A 13,485-nucleotide genomic window follows, 5' to 3' on the forward strand; every position below is an offset into this window, starting at 1 on the left:
CTTGAAAATTATAAATAGACAATTATGATCAGAAATCCTTTTCAGAGGTTTAGAAAGGTGTCTTATTTGCTGAATTTAAAATAGTTTACTTGGATTTTCTGAATCATGAGCCTTGGGTCAAGAACAGTTTTCAACCTCTAAAAATTGGCTGGGTGGGGCAGACTGGAAGATTGTTTATATAACTAAGGAAACTGTATCCATGGAATTTTTCCAAATATATCATAATGGAACTGGAAATATTTTTATATTTAAAATCAGTGTGAGAATTAGATCAGGAGGTGAAATTAGATTTTTAAAATCTGTTTCTTCAGATTTCTAACTTAAAAAAAAATGAAGTTACAGACTTTCTGGAGGCTCCTGTTTTCTATCAAAAATTAATTATTTTAGTTGACAATCTTAGCAAGCCTTCTGCCAAATGACTTTCTCTTGAAGCAGGGATGCAAAATTCAAAGCTCTCTCTTTAATTCAGGCCTAAATTGGGATGTGATAGATCTTCCAAGAGGATAATACAGCAAACAGATAATTATAATTTAAATGAAGTATCTTCCCTTAACCATTTTTCAGGAAAGGAGCACTGCTTTGATGATACCTTGACTTGAACTCTTAGTCTCAAAACTGTGGGCTAATAAATGTCCATTGTTTAAGCCAACCTATTGCATGGTATTTACTTGACTAGCCAAGGAAACTAAACACTTAAATAGATCTTGAGTACTAATATTATAAACCTTGATAATGTACAAGTAATGGTTCTGTGAAAGTTAGAAAGTGGAGAGTAAAAGAAAAATAGAGGGTGATATAGTTCTAATTTCCTCATCTTACATACTAGTGTTTCAGGATATACCATCTTAAGTAGTGGAACTGAAACTGTAGGTTTTAAACATATTAAAGTCATAAAATGGTGGATGAACAACAATGTAACTGCAAATTTTAAGAGTATTAGCAAGGTGGCAATAAGAATAAATGAGCCAAGTCCTTGCCTGTTTTAATAGTGGTCAAAAAATAAAGCCCAATGCTGACTAATCAATTTTACTTAGAAATGTGGTAATAAGCACATATCTGAAAGCAAAAGGGTTAAAAATGCTTTTCCTTTGGCTTTGGGTCTGGGGGTTAGAGGAAATGGTGGGAAACTTTTCCTTGTTCCTTAGACCTAGTCTGAAATGTTTGACTTTCTTTAAAAATTATGACTAATTGTGGGGAAATCAGGGAAATTTTTACAAACACTTAAGCTACATTTTAATAGCTGATTAGACCTTTTCTGCCCCGAATGGGGAAAAGGGACGGCCATTCCTCAGCAGAGAGAATGGTTTGGAAAAAGACACGGGTATGTAACATGCCTGTTTTAGAAATGGTAAAATATTTCTGTGCGAGTGGAAGATCCCAGCAAGGGAGGTGGGTAGGAGAAAATGAGGCATGTGAGTTAGGTAGGAGTCAGGGCATAAGAAGCTCTGAAATTTTTATTCAAGATTTTTCATTTGGGAGTCTGAGAGGTGGGTCTCCAACGAAACGGAGATACTGGCAGCAAATCAATCAATCTTACACAATGGAAAACAAATAGTTCTTCATATATTTTACAGGAAGAGTTTATAAAGCTCATAACAAAATTCCTTGACTATTGTATGTAATATATTGGACATTTAACTATTGCAGACAGGAAGAGGAACTCAATAAATATTTGTTGATTACTTTGGTACAATGGTCCCTTGGAAGCTTCAGTGAGAAGACTTGTCTAAAAGCCTTTATGGGTACTGTGCTTTCTGAAGAAAATATCTTTTAAAATATATTGGCCGTCAGTATGGTTTGCAAAGTCTGACATTCAGCCCATATGTTCATTTTTGGCCTTCTCAAAAGTATATATAAGGCAGGCCATGGGGGCTTAGCAGGCAGAGTTCTTGCCTGCCATGCCAGAGACCTGGGTTCGATTCCTGGTGCCTGCCCATGCAAGAAAAAAAAAAAAAAAGAAAAAATATATATACAGGTCATTTTAACTTTGATATGTAACAGATAAACATCCACTGAACAGTGGCCAAAAATATTATACTTCTTGATAATTCTAAACTCTGTGCTTGCCTGATGGACCCCTTCAGGTTATAAACAACTTCAAATCTTCTCATTTCCCTGGAGGGGGATCTAGGAAAGTGTTTTTATAATGAAATGCCCCAATGCTGACTAATCAATTTTACTTAGAAATGTGGTAATAAGCACATATCTGAAAGCAAAAGGGTTAAAAATGCTTTTCTTTTGGCTTAATAAAAGCATTAATATCCTTTTTAGAGGATATTAATTTATAAAAATGGTTTAATCTGTATGAATGCTTTTAGTTTGTTAAGAGCTTCTATAGTGTGAAATAAAGTCTGTAGTGAAATGGAGGAACTAGTGATGTGTGCTAGTCTGTTATATTTCAAAATGGGCATGGGTTTTCTTTTTGCTTGGCAATCCGTGTAGGTGTGTGGTTCTGCTTTCTCATTTACGTAACTGAGGGCCCATGAGGCTTATAAAAAAGACCCTGAGACTTCAGACTAGGCAAAGTGAGGACACAGATGCTAGCCTAAGTTGTCATACAACGTTGAGACCACTCTTCTGGGAAAGGAGCAGGATGATTTTCACTGCTGGACTAACTGCCATCCAGACATACAGGACAATTATTCCAGAACCAGAGGCAATTGAGGGTATATCTGAAGTCACCTCATATCTCATCTTTTCAGTGATCCAAGATTGTAAGCGTATCTTGTGTCATATATCTGTTCTCCCCTGATACCTAAATGCATATGACCTGAAATATAAAGTAAAGCATAAAGAGAAAAATAACCTCTCATTTAAATTCCAAATCCTGCAATCTTGAAATATTTCTCAGTATTTTGGTTCCACTATCTACTAAGTATTTTTAACAACAAAAATTTTCTTGAAAATGTCTTACCTAAAAGCTAAATAATATTCTGCTTTTTAGCCACAGTATTTCATTTTATAATTTCTATGTTAGATATTTAACATTTTTTATCCTTTTTCTCTCTCTTTTTTTTCCCATCTCTCTTCTAAATAGAGTTACAAGGAACATTTTGGTATGCAAATTTGTATACTTCTTTGTTTACTTAGGATGAAATGTAGAAATGGAGTTACTGGATCAAAGGGCATGAAATTTCTTAAGATTTTAGATATAACTTATCAAATTGCCTCCCATAAATGCAGTAGAAATGTATTACTTGTATCTGACATATATGAAAAGGCTCTTTTCAGAGCTATACCCTAGCATTAAAAACGCTTGTTAAAAAATATTCTCTGCTGTTTTGACTAGTAAGGGATTTATTGGTTTAAGTTTCATTATTTTGAGTACTGAGCAAGAACTTTTTTTTCAAACGTTTATTATATCTTTGTATTTCCTGTATGAAACTTCTGCTCTGGTTCTTTATTCTTTTTTTCTTAGGGAAAATAAGGTCTTTGCCGAAATTTTTTTGTTCCTTGTATATGGAGTATATATGAACATTTTTCATTGTCCTTGATTATAACATGAAGGTAAGGGTAAGTATTCTCTAGTGTTACAATATGAACTAGATAGACTGAATATAGCAAATTCCTGACACTTAACAGATTCTTAATAAATGAGAACAACTGATTATGATTTCATAGGAAGCTGTAATCAGGTGATCTGTATTTACTTTCACTTGCTTGCTTTCTCAGGTTTGGTAGGACCATTCCTTTGACTTGTCAAATTTCATTCCCATTGCCATTTTCTTTTGCATTCTCTATATGCTTTGGTAAGATTGAAACAGGGTAGAGGGATAAGCTTGCCTGGGGACTGAGCAAATGAAAATGCAAAGCAATGCTTTGAACAAGTGAGTGAATCTTTTTGCCTTACTTTCCTCTTTTGTAAAATGGGGGTTACAGGTATCACCTATCACATAAGATTACTGTGAAGATTAAAAGAATTGCATTAGTTATTGCTGCATATCAAATTATCCCAAACCTAGCAGTTTACAACAATAATAAATAGCTGTTATTTCTCAGTTTCTGTGGGTTAAGACTTCAGGAATGGATTAGCTGGGTGGTTCTAGTTCAAGTTCTCTTGGGGATTGAAGTCACAGTGTCAGCTGGGGCTGAAGTCATCTAAAACTTGACTGGCCTGGAGGATCCACTCCCAGAATAACTGTGCATATGTTTGGTAAGTGAGCACTAGCTCCTGGCAGGAGGTCTAAGTTCTTTGCTCTATGACTCTCCTTGCAGTGCTGGAGTGTTCTAGCACCATGGCATCTGGCTTCCATGTGATATAAGAGGAAATCGCAATGCCTTTTTTATTTAATCTCAAAAAGTGTCATACCATCACTTCTGCTACTTTCTAGTCATTAATAACAAGCCACCAAATTGTAGGCTATACTCAAGGGAAGAAGTATTTCCCATCTTTTGAAGAGAAGAATGTCAAATAATTTGCGGACTTATTTTAACACCACCTCACGACCTAATGGATGTTATATACTTAGCAGAGATAGCATATAAGAAGTACTCAAAAGATACTGTCCATTGTGCCATCATGATTATTTATCACTACCCACTTCACGACCATAAATGAACTGCAAGTTGTTCTCTATTGGCAGTGCTTGAGTGCATGTGGGATAGTGATAGAAAATAAGTCTGAAAGATAAAGGGAAGATGAATCAAAAAAGGCCTAGCATGTCATAATAAAGGTTTGGATTTTTCCTAGTTAAGTCCCTGCTTTCAAATTGGGTTACACCTAGGGTAGCTAGGCACAGAAGATAAATGCTACTTAAAGTGAAAGCATAAATATTCTGTCTACTAAGGTACTATTTTATTTGAGAAAAAAATTAGAAGAATGAAAGTAGATGTTTGGGGGAGTAAATTGTAAAACTGATTTGATTTTCAAGAGGAAACATTATAATCAAATGGAATGTTGGTCCTCTGATGAGCTGCTTTGGAATATACCTCTGATCCTGGGTAAAGTTTGTGCTTTCTTCTCTATTGGAGTACAAAAGTGGAGAAATTAAATGACTCAGTTAGTTGGTGATATGCTATTGAAGGATTATTAGGCAAGGGAAGAACTTGATATTTTAAAAAGATAACTTAGTCAAGAATAGTGAAGAAATTCTTGATGAGAAAAGAATGATAAAGATCTGAATTTATCCTGAAGATATTAAAGATACTGCAAAGTCCTAATAATTAACCTTTTTTTTTAATTAGGAAAGGAATAAAGAAGCAATCTATTGATGGGAATATTTACTCCAGAAATATATATGTGTGTGTGTACCTCGGTGCGTGAAGGTGTGCGTTCTTAATGTATTAAGAAATCATCATTAAGAAATGGATTCAATGCATGCCAAGGGGGATATTCAATATGAGGGAAAAATTAATCCCTAGCCCCATCATGCATTTCATACTAAGTTAAATTCCAGAGAGATGTAATAAATGTAAAAAATAAAATGATAAGAAACTTGAATGTTAGTTGAATATTTATTTACTCCCTGGATGGGGAAGAAATTGCTAATACAACAACATTGGAAGGACTCTGTGATGGTTAGGTTCTGGTGTCAACTTGGCCAAGTGATGATGCCCAGTTGTCTGGTCAGGCAAGCACTGGCCTGACCTTTGCTGCAAGGATATTTCATGGCTGGTTGATAAACCAGAAGGCTGATGTATTAAATCATCAGTCATCTGATGCATCTGTGGCTGATTGTATCTGCAATCAGTTAAGGCATGCCTCCCACAATGAGATAATCCAATCAGTTGAAGGATTTTAAGGAAGAGGACTCTTTCACTGCTTCTTCAGCCAGCGAACCTTTCCTGTGAAGTTTGTTCAGGCCCTTCATCAGAGCAGCCAGCTTCACAGCTTGGGTACGGATTTTGAACTCTTCCATTCCCATGGTTGTATGAGATACCTTTATAAATACCATACTTGCAAATCTCTCCCTGGTGGTTCTGTTTCTCTAGAGAATCCTGACTAACACAAAAAGCAATAGATTTATCTAAGTTAAGTATTGAACCTTTTTTATATAACAGATTTAAACATCTAAAACAAACCACAAATGTTGATTGATAGCTTAACTTCATTGTGTACCAATTGTATACCAAGGGCCATGCCTGGAGCTTTACCTAAATTATTTACTTTTATCTACACACAAAGTATTGTGGGCTTGGTATTATCATCTCCACTTAGCAAATGAGGAAACTGAGACTACAAGAAATTACCTTATGTCAGTAATTACAGCACAGGGTAAACAATAATTTAACCAGAGGGTTTTAAAAATACAGCTGCTTAGGTCCCATCCTAGAACAATTTAATCAGAGTTGCTGGGAGTAGGGCCTAGGCGTCCAGTGCTTGGCCCAAAGTCTCACCCCTGGTACATACAAACAGAACAGAGACCTCTCAGCCTCTTAAGCATCTGGACTTTGACTATACCACATGAAAGGATTTTTTGAGAATATTAACAGCTGCTTAGTTCTCCAAGGATGAGACACCTCAACAAAGGGTTAACTTAAAGTAGAAGAGATTTTGCAGGTAGGGATTAACTTGTTGACCCACAGGTAACTTAGACTCTGTGATCCATCTTTTGGGGTATCAGTAAGAAAACCACAGGGCTGGAGTGGATAAGGCTCAATGATAACTTTCAAAACTAGTAGAATGACCAGGGAAAGGTTATCATTTTGATGACCTAATGATTTTAAAACAATTGGCAGTGCGCAGACAACATATAAGATGCTTGCAGGAATCTACTTTCTGTGGTTTATTATGCCCATTGTGACTTCTCCACCAAGTGATACCTAACATTATGAAAGAGTGACTTTATTGTATAGTTTTTTTATATTAATGCAATTCTACTGTTATATACCTTATAATCCATCCAAACTATATAATCAGAGGCTCACAATATCGTCATATAGTTGTGCATTCATCACCAGAATCACTTTTAGAATATTTTCATTTCTTCAAAAAAATAAAAATAAAAAATAACACCCAAAACATTCCATACCCTTATATCCCCTTTATTTATGTTGTCTTTATTTTACTACTCATCTGCCCATACACTGAATAAAGGGAATATCAGTCACAAGGTTTTCATAGTCACATGATCACACCATAAAGGCGTTAAAGTTATACAATCATTATCAAAATCAAGGCTACTGGATTATAGATCAACAGTTTGAGGTCTTTCCTTCTAGCTATTCTGATACACTGGAAACTAAAAAGGAATATCTATATTATGCATAAGACTAACATCCAGAATGACCTCTTGACTCTATTTGGTAGTCACTGAAACCTTATTTCATTTCATTTCTTTTCACCCTTTTTGTTAAGAAAGCTTTCTCAATCCCATGATGCTAGGGCCAGGCTCATCCCTGGGAGTCATGTCCCATGTTTCTAAGATTTACACTCCTGAAAGTCATGTCCCAATAGCAGGGAGGGTAGTGAATTTATTTGCAGAGTTGGCTTGGAGAGGCCGCATCTGAGCAACAAAAAAGGCTCACTGGGGGTGACTTTTAGGCATAGTTATAAGTAAACTTAGCTTCTCCTTTGCAGGAATAGGTTTCATAGGTGTGACTTTTTAAATTGGGAGTCCCTAATCATTGCCTAATTGTTAAGAGCACAAATTGTGGAGCCAGACTACCAAATTTTGATTCTTAGATGCATTTTTTACTAGCTGTGTAACCTTAGGTACGTTATTTAACTTCTCTATGTCTCAATTTCCTGAATTGTAAAATGAAAATAATGTATTAATGCTGCATAACAAATTACCTAAAACCCAAATGACTTAAACACACCCATGGTTTCTATGATTGGGAATTCAGGCACACAATGGTTGGGCAGTTCCAGTCCATGATCTCCTAAGTTAGGGCTGCAGTCATCTAATGGCTTGGTTAGGGCAGAGATGCACTGCCAAGGCGGTTTGCTCACATGACTGAAAAAATGGTGCTTATCATTGACAGGAAGTTTCAATTTCTTTCATAAGGGCATTTCCACAGGACTACTTGGGAGTCCATATGGCATGATATTTAGCTTCATGTAGAGCACGTGACCAAGAGAGCAAGGTGGAAGCTGCAGTGACTTTTATGACTTAGATTTGAGTTTGCACACCATCACTTCTGCAATATTCTATTGGACAAACAGTCCAGCTCTGATTCACTTTGGGAATGGAGCAGACAAGGGTGCAAAGGTCAGGAGAGGGGACTGTCAGGGTCATCTCAGAGTTGGCTACCACAAGTTCTTAGCTTATAGGCTTGTTGCAAAGATTAAGTCTCTATCTCTAACTAGCTAGTTTTACCTCACATCTAGAACAGACCTTGGAAAATAGTAAAGAATATACAACTAATTAAGAAGTTTTGGGGGTAGGGCCTATGCATTAGCATTTTAAGAAGCACCTCAGGTGATTGTAGTAAACAGCCAGTTTGAGTACCACAATTCTATCCCAGTACTTGAGTTCATTATCATTCAACCTTGAAACTCTAGTTGAGATGTTCTCAACCTTGCCTGCATAGTGGAGTCATCTGGAGAGTTTTAAAAAATTGGGTGTCCAGACTTACATCCCAGACCAGTTATATCAAAATCTCTGGAGCATGAGACCCAGGCATGGTTATTTTTTCTTTAAAGCTTGCTAGGCCATCCCAATGCACAGCCAAGTATAAAATCCACTGCTTTAGTTATCTAACTTAGATTGTATTATAATTCCCTCATTTCCTCAGTGAGCTGAGCTTTAGCTCAGCATGAAGATCCTCAGGACCTAATTTTTTTCTTTTTCTTTTTTTTTTTTTGCTGGAAACAAAGGGAAGACCTTTGACTCACCCTAATGGGCTGGGAATGCTGAAGATGGGTGGGAATGTACAGCATGGCGCCAGTTGCTCTCTGTCTGTGTTGCGTGTGTCTGAAGGATTTGAGCCTTCAGCATGTCAGCCAGGCTCCTTTGGCCAGAATTTGCCTTCATGCAAGAATAGAAACCTCTTAGGCATGTGATTGCTGGGCCAGGAAAATGTCACCCATTGCCAGAGAAAAACCAGCCTTCCACGCAACCAGAGTGAGTGGCACATGAAACCAATTTAGCCAAAGTGGTTGGAGAGGCATCAGAAGCATCATGAGATGGCCATTCTGGAAATAATGCTCAAGAAATGCACCTGATAGTTTTCATGGGTGATGTACAATCACAGAAAGTTCCTCAAATTCAGGATCATGACACCTATTATGCTGTGAGTTTGCTCGTGTAAGCTGACCATTAACCTGATATGGACAGCAATCACTTAGAACCCAGGGAAGAGAAGTAATAGCAAATGGAAGCTGCACTTGAGCCAGAAAAACACTAGGTGAATGAAATTTCTAGTGAGTTTTACCATCAAATGAGACTGAGAAAACTTATGGTGTGTTGGAAAAACCTGTTTTTTTTGCAAATATTTGGGATTGGTTAAATCTCTTAACAGACTTTGCTGATAGTTTTCTCTCCACATTTAAACCTATGTTTGTTTTAAGGAAAGCTTAATCCATGTGTTTCTGATTCCTTTATACATAATTCATCAAAGTCTTTGTTTTGGGAAAAACTTCATTTAATGTCCAAGATGCCTTTGCTTTTTAGCCTTTTAAAGCATGTTCTCCTCTTTAAAAGGGGCTCAAATGACATGTTTGCCAAATTCAGAGCCCACTCAGCTTTCCTGAATACAGAATTTTGACCACTGTTTGAGACTTGGATTTCTCCACATTTGCCAAAAAATGTGACTTCCTGTTTGTTTTTAGTATCCAAATCCTTTTTTAAAATTGAGTTTGGAACTCTCTGTAATCCCTGAATACAGTGAATTTGTCCATCCATAATTTCTTTTTCCTGTTGTAGGGTTTGTTAATGCATTTATATTACTGTGATTCTTACTCTTTGAAATAATTTCTGCTTGTGTTGCCTAGTAATAGAAGAAAAATATTTTCAGGGTTCATCAAAGCTGGCTTGCAGATATGAGCACAGAACTTTAACAACATCAGTCTCCATACAATCCATGAATGAATACATGACTTGGTTTGAAGGCATAAGAAAATCTGAAGTAAAAGAATGTAAAAGGAGAGTGTCTGGACAGAATGCAAGCAAGATGGGCCTTTACAACTACAATAACTTTTCTCATACGTTCCTTAAAAAAAAGATAGTTAGTTGTCTCTATTTCTTAACCCTCATATCTTAGAATGAGAGTAAAAGGAACTGAACCATCCAAGCCAAGGATGCATTGAAATAATGCAGAATCACCTAATGAGAACTAAAAACCTATTAGTCAGCTATTCAGACATTCGTCTATTATTCTTAATACAAAATCTTTTTTGGGTGTAAAGTCTGTTATTTGTAAAATCATTTTAATACATATTTGATTTTTGATGCTGATTCAGGCAAACAGAAAGAGGAAGGAACTAAGCCTCAAGAACAGTTATTGAACTGTTCTCAAGAAGTGGAAGGTATAAACAAGAAGATTTTTTACAGCTGCAGTAAACCAACATTTAATTTCATTCCCAGATGATTGATGTGGTTAATACCATCTTTTGTGTTGATTGTCATTTGGTGATGTGGGGATGTATGTACAGGAAATGGAAGTCCTAGCTCTTGCCCTTGAAGAACTTACAATTAGGAGAGTTTATAAAAGGTCACTATCAAATACAAACCACAAAAACAACAGATTAATCTGTAAGAATGACAGATGTTCAGGCAATTCGGTACCTGGGGAGTGGGGAGTACAGAAGGTCAGAGGAGAGATTGAGTGACCAGAGCCAGGTGGTGCCCAGGGCTCTGATTACCAGGAGACCCCAGTAAATGACAGGCAGGATTTTTCACCCCATAAAGATTCAGTTTCCAAAATGTGACAGTATCTAAATTTTTGAATTTCATACAAGCTGTCCAATAATTGGTATTTAAAAGATGATCAAATCAAATATTGCGCTGGAGAAAGACATACTTTAACAATCACTATTGGTGGCTTGAATTTATTTTCCGTAATAAGGTTCAAATTCAGTATATTTATTTATCACACCTAAATTGGAACAAAATATTTGTATATCAATCAATTTTTTAGAAAATGAATGTTATGAAGACCAGTTTTATATATGTGTAATACATAAGCACATTTCCTTAGTTTATTTTATTCGCTTGTGTAGACATTTTATCTCAGGGTTGAGCTCTTGAAATGCCAATGATTAATATAAATCGTAGCTGCCTGTTGGAGAATGCACCATAACTTTTTTACTAATGAAGAAGAATATCAGGTAATTTTAAGGGAAGGTTTGGAATTTTTCTCTGGGTGGCTAACCTTAATTCAGTTTGTCTCTGCCTCCTTTACTGCAGAGTAGGGCCATCACTGCCAGAAAAAAAAAATGTGGAAATGGTGACTGCTTTAAAAAGAGATTGGGAGCCCACAGTTACAAGCTGTGGTTTAATGGTGAATCGTTGTTCTTCCAGATTTGGTTATCATTTAAATTACACCTTGCCTAGCAAGACCTGGGAAATAGATGCATCTGGTTTCAAGCAACAAATTATAAACAAAGTAATAGTAGACATGCTTAGTTCCCTGGGCCTTTGCACAAATTACCTACAATTTCTCTTTATGGCATCAGTCATATCTTAGCTGAGAGCCATTATGTAAACATACATGATCAGCAGTAAATTAAGACCTGCATGATGGGTGGGGCACTGTGTTCTTATACCCAGGGGCTCAGATCATAAGTTTCTGAAATAAAAAAAAAAGTATTCATAGGAAAAGAAAGGTAATGTGTCAAATTTAGAATTCAGTTGCATCCATTCAAGAGGTGGACACATGTTTATCCAGCACTAACCATGTGCGAAACCCTGTCTTGGTTGCTATTAGGACAGTGGTGGGCAAGTAGGAAGATCCTTGATCTAGAAAACTCACTTTCTAAAGAGAGGAAGAAGTTTATGAGAACATTTTGCTGATAAAACATGGATGCTCTCAAGAACACTGCTTTAAAAAATAAACTATAGTTCATGTCCATGGTAGAATTTATGTTGGGGAAAGTTTGCACATTGTGTACTATGCTCTAGTGACTACAGAAAAGAACAGAAAAAAAGGTTAAGAACATGTTTCAAGACAAAAATTGTGAAAAGCATCCTAGAAACTATTTTAGTTGGTTTTAAGACATGACAGTTTGGATTAGGAAGAAAGATGCGTAATGTATGTGGTGAAATTTACAATGAAAATGAATAACATTAGAGAGCCAGGAGCAGATATGTACATTTGGGCACGGTTTTGGATCCAACAAGACTGAATGACTTACCCAAAATTTATGAAATCAGTTACATATTGAAGGAATATCAAACCATATCAAAGTCTTAAAAATAATTTCAGCAAAGTCCAGAATCTTTCAATTGCTCTATTTCCTTGAAGAAGTTAAATTTAAATTGTCATATGATAAGAGATGTGTTGCAAAGCGATTTGTGAAGTAGAAATGAAAATTAAAGCCGTATTTTAAAGAAGGCCATTGTAGTATCTTCAGCCTATTATGGTCCAAAGAACAAGGTTCTACTCCTAGCTCTACTCAGCAAATTTAGGTGAGTCATTTATTATTGTTGCCCCTTCATTCAAAGTGAGAGGCACATAACTCCTGCCCATCTGCAGCAGGCAGTGTCACACACCTTCAATTCCCTTTTCCCTTTTCCTACTTCAACTATGGTGCTTTAAAAGCTAAATATGCATTGCCCAGCTGGCCTTGTGGCTAAGAGTGGCCATGTCAAGTAGCATTTCTGCCCAGTGAGATGTAAGTAGATGTCTGCTGAGGGGGGATGGGGCTCTGGGAAATATTTACTCTCCTGGTAAAGGAGTACAAAGCACAGCTCACTCCCACCACTCACCCTCAGTTTCTCCTTCTCTGTTCCTTGAATGAAGCTATGAAGTTTCAAGTCTGACAACCATACTGTGACTTTGACTGACTGACAAGCAATGAGGACAAAATCCAAGGTACCAGCGATAGCAGAATGAAAGATGAAAATAATGTGAAACCTGGAAGATATTACTGAGCAACAGAGTTGACTTAGTAACTGTGCTCAGTGTACATATCTGCTCCTGGTTCTCTAATGTTATTCATCAGAAGGCAGTAGTTTCCCTCCTGATGCTGTTACGTGGGAGAAATACCACTCATCTCCTGTTTTTTTAGACCTCTGTTAGTCTGGTGCTCTCTCACTTGCAGCCAGACACACTGCTCTGTGGTGCCTCAGCCTTCTTAAAGTTGTTTTGAGAACTTCATTCAAAAATTATGTAAGATGTATATTTTACATTATTTATATTAATACTTGTTCTAGTTTGCTAGCTGCCGGAATGCAACACACCAAAGACGGATTGGCTTTTAATAAAAGGGGATTTATTTTGTTAGTTCTTCAGAGGAAAGGCAACTAACTTTCCACTGAGATTCTTTCTTACATGGGAAGGCACAGGATGGTCTCTGCTGGCCTTCTGTCCAGGCCTCTGGGTCCCAACAACTTTCCTGGGGTGACTTCTTTTTGCATCTCCAAAGGCCTGAGCTGAGAG

General features: G+C 36.7%; 1 protein-coding gene across 6 annotated transcripts in view; it reads left to right on the forward strand.

Moving 5' to 3' along the window:
- The window catches only part of LOC143669150 (uncharacterized), an 87,350-nt gene that overhangs the window by 6,631 nt on the left and 67,234 nt on the right, over positions 1 to 13,485 (forward strand). For 3 of the 6 annotated variants that reach the window (XR_013168745.1, XR_013168746.1, XM_077143735.1), the window contains exons 4-5: positions 3,419 to 3,507; positions 5,185 to 5,390. The exons of 2 other annotated variants lie outside the window; for them this stretch is intronic. Coding sequence is in view for 2 of the 4 variants with exons in the window: in XM_077143735.1 (XP_076999850.1) it covers positions 3,419 to 3,494 (76 nt within the window). In the remaining 2 variants the exon portion in view is untranslated. Of the gene's footprint in view, positions 1 to 3,418; positions 3,514 to 5,184; positions 5,391 to 13,485 lie in introns of those variants that run through there. One more of the 6 variants, XM_077143736.1, reaches the window with a different exon arrangement.

Source organism: Tamandua tetradactyla, chromosome 25 (assembly GCF_023851605.1).
Source record: "Tamandua tetradactyla isolate mTamTet1 chromosome 25, mTamTet1.pri, whole genome shotgun sequence".
NCBI lineage: Eukaryota > Metazoa > Chordata > Mammalia > Pilosa > Myrmecophagidae > Tamandua > Tamandua tetradactyla.